Below are 13,340 nucleotides of genomic sequence, written 5' to 3'. Positions count from 1 at the left end.
TTTTCTTGCGGCTACCGTTAATGTTCTGGAACGTCAACGGTCTTTTCCCCCCAACATGCCATTGACGATAATGTCCCATTTTGCATTTCCATCCTCGCTTTTTTCGTTCTTGCGTTTTTACCCACTCTTCTCAATTTTCTTCAATTTAAGCCCGAAAAGGGACACTCGGACTCCTTTTAAGTTATCGCTATTACAAATTACTTCTCTTTTTTTTTTAAATACGTGAAAAGCTCCACTTGATTCGAACTTCAGTCACAATGAGGTATTGCAAAATCCAGCCTACCATTGACGATAATGTCCCATTTTGCATTTCATCCTTACTTTTCCGTTCTTGCATTTTTGCCCACCATTCTCAAATTTCCTCAATTTAAGTGCAAAAAAGGACCTTTGGACTCCTTTTAAGTTATTGCCAACGCAAATTAGTTTTCACTTTTTTAAAGTACTTGGAAAGCTCGCTTTATTCGAATTTCAGTCACATGAGGTCTTGGAAAAGCAAGCCTATCATTGACGATAATTTCCCACTTTGCATTTCCATCCTCACTTTTTCTCTTCTTGCATTTTTGCCCACCCTTCTCAAATTTCTTCAATTTAAGTACAAAAAGGGATCTTCAGACTCCTTTTAAATTACTTCTCATTTTTTATAAAGTGCTTGAAAAGCTCGCTTGATTGGAACTTCAGTCAAGCAAGGTTTGGGAAAATCAAGCTCTACCCGAGTTAGAGGTGATCGGTTCCTAATTTAATGTCTAAAATTGGGAACATTTGGGAAGCAAGGATTGGATTGGTTGGTCCTAGGATCGAGAATCGGACTGGTCCAATTGAATCGATCACTATTTTCTTTCATATTACCATTCAGATATTTTATTGTGCTAAGCATGACTAGGAACAAATTCAAAACTCGAGACAAATCTATGCTTCCATCTAGATATCTTATTGTCAAATTACAAGCTCATATTTCTCCGAAAATAATAAACTAAACCCACTAATTTTTTTTGAAAAAAAAAACATATATATTTAATCAGTCATCAGAAATCGGACAACTTGACACCAATTCCACTTATAGGAATTGACAATCAGACGGAACCGACCAGTTCAGTTGGATCCGAGCGATTCCCCACCTAGAGGATCCTTCGCTTCGCTCCGATGGCATCCGTTGCCGTCCTTCGCAATCGCCCCCACTCACGCGGTGCGGATGTAGGGAACGGGGAGCGTCAATTGTGGGGGGATGAGAAAGGGGAAGTCCCGCGAAGACGGAGGGCCAAAGTGCAAAAAGCCGGGATTTCTTCTAAATTCGAGCCGTTGAAATCACTCGTGTGGAAATGGGGAACTGTCGCGGTGGGGTCCCGTCCCGTCTCCTTCAACCTTCCCTCGCACCAAACAATCGAGTTCCCATCTCTCTCTCTCTCTCTCTCTCTCTCTCTACACCTGAGAAGGACTTTTGACTGAAATGGCAACATTGGCAAGTTATATAGCCATCTCTCTCTCTCTCTCTCTCTCTCTCTCTCTATCTTCCTCTCCCTCTCCCTCTCCCTCCCTCCCTCCCTCCCTCCCTTAGCCCCTACCCTCCCGATCCATGCCGCCGCCGCGCGCCCCCGGTGGCGCCGCCTTCCTGGCCGCGCTCGCCGCGCTGGCGGTGGTCCTGGCCTCGCTGCCGCCGGGGTGCCGCGGGTTCGGGACGTTCGGGTTCGACGTCCACCACCGGTTCTCGGATCCCGTGAAGGGAGTGCTCGGGGTCGATCGGTTGCCCGAGAAGGGGAGCCTGGAGTACTACCAGGTCATGGCCCTCCGCGACCGCGCCGTCCACGGCCGCCGGCTCGCCTCGGCGGCGTCGTCGTCCGGTAATCAGACGGTCCTGACTTTCTCCAGCGGCAACGACACGGTTCTGTTGCCTTCGCTTGGATAGTACGTATTGCGTTCTCTCTCTCTCTCTCTCTCTTCCGCTCGCCTTCTCTTGGATAGCACGATTGCTCTTCTGGAGATATTTGCGGTTCCAATTACTGAATTCGCTAGTGAAGTGAAGATACATGACGGAAGCATCGGATTTTGCCTGCTCCTCTTTCGCCAGTTTCGCTGTGTGTGATTTACGGAAGTTGTGCACAGCTCGATCATTCAATCCCCGCGTATAAGGCTGATCAGCTCAATCTGTTTTCTTGTGTGCATAATCTGGGACTGCGTTTCCTTTTCCAGCTGTGGCTCGTTTCTTGTTCATTTATTATTCTGCCGTACCCTGTGCGAGCTGAATTTGTCCTTATTCTTTTTTATTTATTTATTTCGGCTTTGAAGTGGAATTTCCCCTGAATTATTGTTATTTGGATACTTCACAATGCCTTCTGTTTATTGACAACCAAACAAGGCAGAATCTTTGAAGTTTTGCTCGAGTGGATCGACGAAATTTGATAAAGTGCTACTTTTTGTTTCTCGGCCTTTCAGTTTGCACTATGCCAATGTTTCAGTCGGGACCCCGAGTTTATCCTATTTGGTGGCTCTAGACACTGGCAGTGATTTGTTCTGGTTACCCTGTGATTGCACACGTTGCGTACGAGGTGTACAGACATCATCTGGAAAGGTATCCTTCTGGATAGGAATGCTTTGTCTCTGTTGCTTATTACAAAAGTCCAAGCTTAATGTGCTATCTGGGGCGTGCGCATTAGTGTAGTTCTAGTAACTCCGGATGCAATGCATGGACTAGTGTCGTGGAGAAGTTAATGCGGTGGATAATTGTTGACATCTTGAGCTGTTGGTTGACAAGTTAAATGTGAGAGAGTAATATGGATAGAAGTTTATATGCAACTTACCATGATTAACATGATAGTTGTATATGATAGAGTTTGACGTGGGTGTGTGCATGAAGAAATTAGGCATGATCATGCCATTTAATCATCTGACATCCTGTTCGAGCATCAAGGCAGGGTCTTAGAGGTTGAAAAACCATATTGTTTTTTAATTTTGGTCAGAAATAGAAAACCATATTGTCGATGGTGCCCTTATGTGTGTGATTACGACAAAATGGGCGAGACAAGAAACTAAACCATTTTGACGGAGGAAAAAACTGAAAATTGTACAATATTTCAACATTTATATCTACATCCATTATGTTCAAGTGTATCCGTGAGATCTTGTTATTTTCCCTTTGTTATGACATGAAAAATTTAGCCACTTCTGGAAAGACTTTCTCACAAATGGAAGGAAGAGACAGGAAAAAGAATTATAGTTAGCCTGTCTATGTTGTGTCCTTTGTCTAAGTGAGATCACTAGAATTAACAGGTTTCTCTCCTTACTCTTCTTGTCAACCAGAAAATAGATTTCAACATTTACAGCCCTAATGCATCATCAACAAGTGCAGAAGTACCCTGCAACAGTACAACATGCGGACAAAAGTCGCAATGCTCTTCAGCTCTTAGCAGTTGTGACTATCAGATTATTTATCTTTCTAATGGTACCTCATCTAGTGGGATTTTGGTGGAAGACGTATTGCATTTGACAACGGACGACGATCAATCGAAGGCTGTCGATGCTAAAATCACATTTGGGTAGGTATACTGTCTTCCAGCACTGTTTGAGCAAATTAGGGGAACCAACTCAGGAATTTTTTGTTGGTGTGATTACAGAATAAAAGAAATGCTCAACTTGCCCTTGTTGGTGAGCTAGGTTTTATAGGACGGACTGTGAACATTGACATTTTTTAACTGTCTGGATCAGTGAAGTTGTTGCTTTTGCTTTGGATCTATTTAAGCCAAAAATTGAGGAGAAGTTTAAAGAATTTAACTGTTGGTTTAGCATTACTTTTTTTCATGCTTTCACTAGGTTCCCAGTAGTCAGAAGTTCAGTGGCTGATGTCTGAGCTAGATATGCTTGTTTTTGCAGTTGTGGTCAGATTCAAACTGGTTCTTTCTTAGATGGTGCTGCGCCAAATGGTCTCTTTGGGCTTGGCATGAATAACATATCTGTTCCTAGCATTTTGGCTGAAGATGGGTTTACTTCAAATTCTTTTTCAATGTGCTTTGGAGCTGATGGTATTGGAAGAATTAGTTTTGGAGACAAAGGCAGCTCAGACCAAGGAGAGACACCATTTAACCTTGCGGAATCACAGTAAGCTTCTCTGTGGGAAGAAAAGTTATCTTGTTGGATTGCCTAGATTTATGTTGCCAACTCATGGCATGGGGTTGCAGCATATCTCTTCTATCCTTTCTTGGCCAGTTCTAATGATTCCTCTCGCTGAAACTTTTACCAGCCCAACTTACAACATTACCCTTACTCAAATAAATGTGGGAGGAACTGCTCAAGATGTCGAATTTAGTGCAATTTTTGACTCTGGTACCTCCTTCACATATTTGAACGACCCGGCTTACACGTTCATTGGGGAGACTGTAAGTTCTTCACTGCTCTGTTTCAGACTACCATATGGACATACCTACCTCTCTTCAGCATGTTTACAGAGTACTTGTTTTGTGCAGTTCAATTCCAAGGCCCAAGAAAAGCGACATTCTTCGGACTCCGATATCCCATTTGAATACTGTTATGATCTGAGGTTAGCCCATCTATGGACAGACTCGTATACAATGAATTTCTTTCCTTGTAATGCTGAACTTGAATCTATGTGCAGCCCAAACCAGAGTAGCTTCGAAACCGCAACATTGAATTTGACCATGAAGGGTGGAGATCAGTTCTATGTCACCAGTCCCATAGAAATAATATCTCAGGTACTTTCAAAAGTTAGATTGTCACATTTCCTCTCTATTTGTGTATGTTCCTTCCTGTAAAATACATGCTCACTAGTTTTTTCTTTTTTTTTCAGGGCTCCTCCTACGTATATTGTCTTGCTTTAGTCAAAAGTGGAGATGTAAATATAATTGGACGTGAGTATCTACTCATCAGAAATATTTGTCTTGCTTATTTCCAAGAAAAGTTGTCCCCCTCTTCAAGTTCTCTATGTTACTCAGAGTGCATACTTGTGCTTATTCTGCTTTTGCGCAGTCAGTTTTCATCCTTCACCTTCCTGCGGATTTGCCCTTTTTTTATGCTAACAGATCAAAGAATTCATTACAGATTTGTCTTTCATATCATGGTAACTATTGCGAGGATAGGCTGGATACTAATTACAGATAAAACCCGTTCTGTATTAAGTTCTTGCCTGTAGCAAATAAAATCAATGCTACATTAAGCTCTTTCCTGTGGAATAACCAACATGTTTGCTGCGTGCACAGAAGAACAGCTGCAACCCCACTCTGTTTTTCTAGGAACGTTTAGTCCAACTCTAAAATCTAGATGAAAACAAGGTTTGGCATGGCAATCACGGTGTGGCTGCTTCTTCCTGGTGTTGAACCTTTTTCCTTGGAACTGATATGATTGGAACTTGTGAAACGTTAATTTTGAGGACTCAGATTTATTGCTCCCACTACTTGTCTATGCTGTCATTAAGTATTCATCTTCCTTTTTTCCCCTTTTTTTTTTTTTTTTTGAGGACTCAGATTTATTGCTCCCACTACTTGTCTATGCTGTCATTAAGTATTCATCTTCCTTTTTTCCCTCTTTTTTATTTTTATTTTTATTTGTCAGAGAACTTCATGACGGGTTATCACATAGTTTTCGATCGAGAGAGAATGGTGCTTGGCTGGAAGTCATCCAACTGTGAGTAGAATACAAGCTGTGCTGGATTTGCTTGCTGTCAGTCGTCAGAGTGCTTACATTGTATTTTCATTTCGCAGGTTATGATGCAACAGATTCCAGCACGTTACCGATCAGCCCAACATTCCCTCCCGCCATGGCCGTCAATCCACAGGATACTTCAGGCGGTGGGAATAATTCTGTAGGAGGCACTCCATCCTCTATGTCGAACCGTTCTCGACATCTGATTCCTTTTATCTATACACTCGTGATGATTCTTTTCCCATTATAGCCATTGTTTGATCAATTTTCCCCATCCCGGGTCCTTCTCATCCTATGTATCATGTATATCGATAGTAGACATTTGTTTAGGTAATACGTCATTATTGAGAGAGATACATGCGCTCCCTATTGGGTTTGTTGGCATACTTATGAGGGACATCCCACTGTAAGTATTTCTTGCTTGCTCATTATACGACATCACATTTTTATGTTTGAAGCCTTTTTTCTCGTGTTGGCAACTAGATCTGTCAAAATGGATCTTAAACCCATCAAAATAGATTTAAATTAGGCCTGGGTCACTTCAATTTTGTAGAGCATTCTTCAAATGGGTTTAAAATTTTAAAGGGTAAAATAAATTGGTGTGAATGGGTTGAGTTTATGACCCATTTTCAACCGAATGCTTACACACACACTCTCCCTCTTCAGTCTCACAAAAAATTTAAAAAAAAAATTCGAATTACAATTATAAGTATAATTTTTTTCTTTTTAACTTATTTCCTTTTCTTTCTTTCTTTCTTCTTTCTTGTTCCATCGGCTGGCTAGGCAAAGGTCAAGCTCGTTGGTGGCTGGTGGTTGGCAACTAACTAGCCGAAGAAGAAGAAAAAGAAAAAATAATAAAATATAAAATAATGTAAAAAGCAATTTTTAAAAAAAAAAAAAAATATTTATTTACAAACATAAAAATATTGTTATTTTGTTGGAAAATATTTTCCAAGAAACAAATAGAACCTCAATTATTTTTAAAAAATTATAAAAATGCCCACTAAATTTGAATTGCATGAAAATATATTAGCAATAGTGGTTTTTCAGAAAAAATCATAACAAACAAGATATTCTAAATTTGGTTAAATAGGTTTGGTCGATAAGTTGAATATGTTGAGTTAGATATGGGTCGATAAATTTGTATTATGATAAATGAGTCGTAAATAGATTAAATAAGTCAATTTGGATCAAACCAAAAAAAGATCTGACTCAACTCATCCGTTTAATAGGTCTACTAACAACCTACATCATGACTTTAATTTTTCTCCAAGTATCCCAATGCATTAGACGACAAGATGAAAACATTCACCAGCCGTGTCATTCTATTGGAATGATGTCTTACAATGGGGAGAAAACCTCATACCAAGAGCCAAATGCCGACACTCTGCCAGGGAGCCCTGATTTCTCCAGAGAATCCCCAACAGACCAATTTATAACGGTAACCCCACCAGATCAAAAGGGATCCGACCGTCATAACTAACAAAGTTGAAACTTGGGAATTAAGCTTTTATCAGAGCTATTGCACCCTTGACATGCCCATCCTAACCACCTCAGAACAGAAAACCATTTTCTATTCAGTAGATCCCATGGTGAAAGACACAATTCCGAATGGCCCAGCCACCAGAAGAAGAAGAAGAAAAAGATGAAGAATCCCAAGAGCTTATTAGATTGCATATGACTCCTAGTTTAAGCATATGATGGTCACAGCTTCATTAATCATCGATCAGAAGAGATTTGCCCGTCCAGTCCAGAATATACATGCAGACCATCCTTCAATGTCCCTTCTACGGAGTGGCTCGATGTTTGCGGAAAGTTAATCGGGGATTTACCATCAAAATCCACTCTTTGACCGAGATCTTATTAACCCGAGCCCACCAAGTACCAAAAACCATCATAAACTTCATGTTAAAGAAAGGTAAGGTAATGGCATATCGTTGTCACCACTCTTATCTGAACTTTATGTGAGGAAAATTGTGCTTGGCAGACGTATAATTGGGAGTGCTGCCCAAATGGAACCTCTTGTAGTCCCAGGGTTGCTTCAAGATCACTACTTCATTATCAATTGCTCAACACACCCACTTTAGGTGGCCACCGTCGTATCGCTATCTGTAGTTTCAACTAAATCTTCCTTTTTCAGACTATTTATATCCATTCGATGTGCAAATTACCTTCAAAGCCTGACAGAACTTGTTGAAGTTAGGAAGTATACTAGGCATGGCCATCGGTGTTGCACTCTTCAGCTCGCTTCTTGTACTTTCATTTGTCTCTCCAATCTCTTCACTAAGTTCCAATTACTACGACGAGACCTGTCCCAATGCTGAGTTGATCGTCGCAAATGCTGTCAAGAATGCGGCAATGAAGGACAAAACCGTTCCAGCTGCTCTTCTGCGGATGCATTTTCACGACTGTTTCATTAGGGTAAGCAAACGTGTCTGATAGTTCTCTATCTGTTTCAGAGTTCTTACACAAAGCTTCCTTAGTTATCAGAACTCAACAGATAGTTCTCTATCTGTTTCAGGGTTGCGATGCGTCGGTGCTTTTAAACTCCAAAGGAAGCAACAAAGTGGAGAAGGATGGACCTCCTAATGTCTCTCTGCACTCATTTTTTGTAATCGACAATGCCAAAAAGGAGTTGGAAGCTTCTTGCCCTGGCGTGGTTTCATGTGCGGACATCTTGGCACTAGCTGCTAGAGATTCCGTCATACTGGTAAAATCTCTCCTCATCCACTTTGTTACGTGTATATCCCGATTCTTCACGACCAACCAATCCCTCCAGCATAGCTTGTCACTGAGATTGTCCTGAAAATCCACCCTAAACCGTCTAAAACATAAACGCTGATGTCTTGGAAACATCTTAGGGCCAAGTGTAGGGATCCTGTCCAATCCTGAGCTTACTGCGCAATGTCCTGGACAGTCTTCACGCAGGTCTCTATCCTGGAAAATAATAGAGAAACCAAGCAGGACGGTGTTAAGCTACCAACTCTTGGGAATGTCTGCTTGCACCGCAAGAATTTGGATAGATACATATTCACTCAATATGTGCATAAATAGGTTTAAACAGGACCAAACGGAAGTCGGCCTACTGGAAGCTAAATCAATGCCCACTGAACAAATCCCTTCCCCCAGTAGCAATTTTAGCCGTAATTTCTCGACTAGAAGGTTCCCTTGTGCACAGCATATTGCGTATCTCACTGAGATTTTCTTTCATTTCTGATGCGTAAAAAAGTCCGGAGGTCCGACTTGGGATGTGCCCAAGGGAAGGAAGGATGGAAGAACATCAAAAGCCAGCGAGACGACTCAACTCCCAGCACCACTTTTCAACATTTCTCAGCTCCAGCAGAGCTTCTCCCAGAGAGGCCTCTCTATGGAAGATCTCGTCGCTCTTTCGGGTATAACAAATAATCAAACGGACCAATATATGACGGTGTTTTGTCGAGAAATTCACTCTGCCAGATTCATTCATTTGTTTTGGTTTTTCACCTGTGCTGATTCTGATCTCAACTTCTATCCCTCCCCTTGCAGGAGGCCACACACTAGGATTTTCCCACTGCTCCTCCTTCGCAGGCAGGATCCGCAACTTCAACACCACGCACGACATCGACCCATCGATGCACCCATCCCTGGCAGCGAGCCTAAGAGGCGTATGCCCGAGCAAGAACAGGCCAAAAAACGCAGGGACCACCATGGACCCTTCCTCGACCACCTTCGACAACACGTACTACAGGCTGATCCTCCAGGGGAAGGGCCTGTTCTCTTCGGACCAGGCCCTCCTGGCAGTGCCCAAGACGAAGGATCTGGTCGAGAAGTTCGCAGGCTCGCACAAGGAATTCACGGATGCATTCGTCAAGTCCATGATCAAGATGAGCAGCATCACAGGCGGAGGGGAAGTTAGGAAGGACTGCAGGGTAGTCAATTAAGGGTTTCGGATCATCTGCTGCATGATCTGGATAATCATATTTCTCTGTTCAATTTAAGGTGAAAAGCCAGCTTAAGCATATGTATAAGATTTGTTGGAAATATACGCCTGAAGACTAAAGGGCCTAAAGTTCAAACGGAAGTGGAGAGTATGTCTTATAGAAGATGAACTAGATTTTACGAAAGCTTAGCAGTTAATCTTTTTCCATGAGCTCTATAAATTCATTCTAATGGTGGATGATGTAAGAATTTTTTTAATATGGGTTGGCTAGTGTGGATCAAGAAAAGCTCAATCTGTGATGAGAGGGCATGCGGCCTAAGACTTAATAAATGGTGCTCAACTCTACCCTCTTACCTTGATGCACAAATATGAGGAGTGGTCTCATTGAACAATTTATACAGAAGGCAATAAAGAAAAAGTATTTGAGATCCTCATCCACATCAAGAATTGATTCTGACTTCAAACATTGGACTTATGTTTCAATTAAAGGGGGTCATGAATAGAACAAGTTCAAAATCACAATCAATTTATTTTTCAAATCCAACTGCAACTGCATAAGCCCTTCCCGCATGCCATAAATGACCTATGAATAGAAAGAATCCTAGAACATAATGAAAGGTAGCTAACTAACTTCTGGGAGAGACATAATTTGACTATATTGATCTTGATAGCGATACCATCCATGGAATTAAAGAATCTAGAGGAGTATGAGTGATATATTATGCGGATTCCAGATCAAGTGCATAAATTTCTTTTTCTCCATTATTATGTCCTAGGTTTTAGCCATGAAGATTTTTGGGTGCGGTTTTCGAAAGTCACAAGTGACACATCTGATTTGCGGTTCATTGCAAGTTTCCCGTCTTTGTTATGGCCAAACAGAGCTGCTGACAGAGAGTACAAGCTACAGGATGATGGGAATGGACTCACAAGCAAAGCCACACTCAGAATACAGTCCTTTCATCCGCGTCAAGTCCTGCATTGAATCTCACGTGATCTTTTCTTCTCTTTTTTGCTTAGATTTTATTTGGTAACATTTTTTTTTTTGGTAAAGAAAAAAATATTCCTGAGAATAATTTCTATTCAAAAATTATTTGGTAACATTTCTATTCAAAAATTATTATTATTATTATTATTATTTTTTTAGTGATCCAGAAAACCCCCGTACACCGGCGCACGACGGGACAAACCCCGAGGCCGCACGAGGAAACCACCACCCCATGACGGCGGTTAAGGCGCCAAGCACTTCCACTGAATTTCGAACCCTTCACTTTTGAAGAAATTATCGGCGGGGCCTTATCCAGTGAAGCTACTGCGACGGTGATTCTATTCAAAAAATTATTCATGAGAATAGAAATAGAAAAAACTATTTTTATTCTGGAGAACAATTTTTAAATAAAAGAATACATTTAGTAACTGCACAAAATTTATATTCCTAGAATAAAAAAAGAACAAAAACACGTTTGGTAAACTTGTATAATTTTTTTATTTCTTTTAATTTTTTTTTTAATTTTTTTTTTCTTTTCGCCTAGGCGAGCTTGAGCTCGGCCTTACTGGGCCACCGCTAGGCGACGCTGACCTAGCGGTGGCCCAATGAGGCCAAGCCTCGCCGGTGGTTGGGCGAGCTCGGTCTCGCCGGATCTAGGTGAGCTTGAACTCACCCGGCCAAGGCGAGGCTAAGCCTCACCGGGGCCGACGACACTCTAGCGAGGTCACCGACCATGACTGAGGCCGGCAATTGGCCAAAGAAAAAGAATAATAAAAAGAAGAAGAAAAATGAGAAAAAAAGAAGTATTTTTCGGAATTGTTTCCGGGAACAAGAAATAATTTTTTTCTACTTCTTGTTTTGTTCCAAATCTGTTCTCAAGAACAAAAAAAAAAAAAAATAGATTTTTTGTTCTTAGAAACAAAATTGTAAATAAACGCGTTTCTATTCTTTTTTTTTTTTATTCTAGGAACAAATTTAACCCCTCTGGAATGGTCCATTCCAAAAATTTAAACCCAATTATGTCAATGCTTACCTCATTAATGCCTGAATAAGACAGCATCCCCGTTTCGCGTGCATGTCCAGCGCAGATCATGTCGACAAATGCTCCCCTTATCTTCAACGATGATCTATGGTTAAACACTTTCGTCCACGATCAAAATAATCGCCATTAGTTTATTTTCGTACGCGGTACCTACGGTCCAGTTTAGGAAAAAGTTCTCCGAATTGCAGATGTCCCACAAACTATCGCACCCTAGAAACACTAAATTAAAGCATGCTTATAGCAAACGCTGGATTTTCAAGTGCAAGCCATATCAAAGGAGAAAATCCAGCATCTCCTTTTTCTTAATAATTTTTTGGCCGGAAAAAATCCAATATTTTTAAAAATAAGAAAGTTTAGTTACTTAAATTGGGTACCCTAAAAAATCTTATTAACCTTATCTTTCTAGAAAAATAATCTTGTCGTGGATTGTCAAATCTTCCCGCTGAGTTATTTAACTCTATAGTTTTGGGCTTCTTCCAACCTCAGATTTCTCCCTCGATGTCAGGAAGGTTCAAATAGCTCATCGATGTGTGACTCCAGATTCACTTTTTACGGTCGATCACATTAACTTTGATATAATCGAAATTAGCTTTTATAATTATCACGAAAGCTCGTTTGCAAAAATGCGGAGAAAATTTCCCATTCAATTCTGAATTTATTGTAACGATATCAATTTAGTAATATGTCGATTATGTTCTAAACTTTTTAATTTTGTTTAATTTGGTCCTAAATTTTTATACCAAATTCCAACATAGTCCTTAAAACAAATTTTCACATGAAATCACCGACTTGGCGGTCCAATTATTGTTGGCCATCAACCACGACCACCGTTATGTTGGTAATTTTTTGTGAGAACTTTTCAAAATGAATACATTGGACCTTTCCGCAAAGTTTTAGAACTAAATTAGCAAAATTGAGTAGTTGACGATCAAATTGGTATCCGCATAATAGGTTGAGGACTAATTGGACTATTTGTTCGAGGCCACATATATAATTAACCTGAGATTAGTGGGGGTACATTGAATTATTGCGATTACTATAGAGGCATTTTTTTCTTTTTCTTTTATCTTTTTTTTTAGGCAGGTTTGATTCTAGCCATGCGGCACGACTATTAATGATCACTATTAGTAAGTCAAGTCATCCTTAAGTTCCACGATAGGATTTCACTTTACTAAAAAAGTAGTTCTATCAATTTATTTCTTAACTCAATTTTGAGACAACCCAAATCCAATCTGATTCAACCTATCCGTTTGACGGGTCAATATGAAAAGTATAGACGTACTAATTTGAATACATGGGACATCATAAGAATTCGTATTCCTAGCTTCGCATTTTCGGGGGAATTGCACTGTAACTTCAATAATTGACATTTAGAGTTTCCATCTCTTCTTAGAATTTATGTTATTATTTTTTTCAGCACCTTTATGTTTGGTGATGGGCGAAAAAACAAAACAAAAGAACGTGTAGGAACGAAAGACCTAAGAATTTCAGCGACAATTTCGCTGCCCAATCGAATCGCAGCTTTTAGCTCTTGGCCCGTCGACCGGATCGTCCCCCGGGGGTCTCGGTCAACAGCAAATTTCGCCAAAATCCCTTTCACACACGTGGTCTAAGTCTACACGCAATTGAACCCAATTCAATTCATGTCCTCAACGTCACACCCCCACCACCACCACCACCACCACCAGTGTCTTAATTGCTAATCATGTGATTAGAGGTTGCATAATCCCCATTATAATCAAAGTCAAAAA

The 13,340-nt window shown here is 40.6% G+C and overlaps 2 protein-coding genes across 3 annotated transcripts; both read left to right on the top strand.

Annotated features, from left to right (window-relative positions):
* The first annotated feature begins 1,524 nt into the window (after positions 1-1,524).
* LOC104422801 (aspartyl protease family protein 1) lies at positions 1,525-6,100 on the top strand. 2 transcript variants are annotated; one of them, XM_010035227.3, is made up of 10 exons: positions 1,528-1,899; positions 2,428-2,563; positions 3,292-3,527; positions 3,862-4,086; positions 4,229-4,364; positions 4,452-4,525; positions 4,601-4,697; positions 4,793-4,853; positions 5,554-5,625; positions 5,703-6,100. In XM_010035227.3, exons 1-10 carry the CDS (start codon positions 1,571-1,573, stop codon positions 5,891-5,893), a joined length of 1,557 nt encoding a protein of 518 aa, XP_010033529.2. In that variant the 5' UTR covers positions 1,528-1,570; the 3' UTR covers positions 5,894-6,100. The 2 variants fall into 2 exon arrangements, with proteins under 2 accessions (XP_039159933.1, XP_010033529.2); XM_039303999.1 differs by having other exon boundaries at positions 1,525-1,899; positions 4,229-4,525.
* Positions 6,101-7,804: 1,704 nt separating this feature from the next.
* On the top strand, positions 7,805-9,843 carry LOC104422800 (peroxidase 64). Its single transcript, XM_010035226.2, has 4 exons — positions 7,805-8,064; positions 8,165-8,353; positions 8,873-9,035; positions 9,169-9,843. Exons 1-4 carry the CDS (start codon positions 7,861-7,863, stop codon positions 9,561-9,563), a joined length of 951 nt encoding a protein of 316 aa, XP_010033528.2. The 5' UTR covers positions 7,805-7,860; the 3' UTR covers positions 9,564-9,843.
* The last annotated feature ends 3,497 nt before the right edge of the window (positions 9,844-13,340 follow it).

Source organism: Eucalyptus grandis, chromosome 10 (assembly GCF_016545825.1).
Source record: "Eucalyptus grandis isolate ANBG69807.140 chromosome 10, ASM1654582v1, whole genome shotgun sequence".
NCBI lineage: Eukaryota > Viridiplantae > Streptophyta > Magnoliopsida > Myrtales > Myrtaceae > Eucalyptus > Eucalyptus grandis.
This window is presented reverse-complemented; position numbering and strand designations above follow the sequence as displayed.

What these genes read in the sequence shown, in the direction of transcription:
- LOC104422801 (XM_039303999.1), top strand. Translation starts at nt 1,571, where the DNA reads ATGCCGCCGCCGCGCGCCCCCGGTGGCGCCGCCTTCCTGGCCGCGCTC. An exon ending in CTGTTGCCTTCGCTTGGATA is followed by an intron (nt 1,900 to 2,427) that starts GTACGTATTGCG and finishes TCGGCCTTTCAG; the next exon opens with TTTGCACTATGCCAATGTTT. An exon ending in AGATGTAAATATAATTGGAC is followed by an intron (nt 4,854 to 5,553) that starts GTGAGTATCTAC and finishes TTTATTTGTCAG; the next exon opens with AGAACTTCATGACGGGTTAT.
- LOC104422800 (XM_010035226.2), top strand. Translation starts at nt 7,861, where the DNA reads ATGGCCATCGGTGTTGCACTCTTCAGCTCGCTTCTTGTACTTTCATTT. An exon ending in TTCACGACTGTTTCATTAGG is followed by an intron (nt 8,065 to 8,164) that starts GTAAGCAAACGT and finishes TATCTGTTTCAG; the next exon opens with GGTTGCGATGCGTCGGTGCT. An exon ending in CTAGAGATTCCGTCATACTG is followed by an intron (nt 8,354 to 8,872) that starts GTAAAATCTCTC and finishes TGCGTAAAAAAG; the next exon opens with TCCGGAGGTCCGACTTGGGA.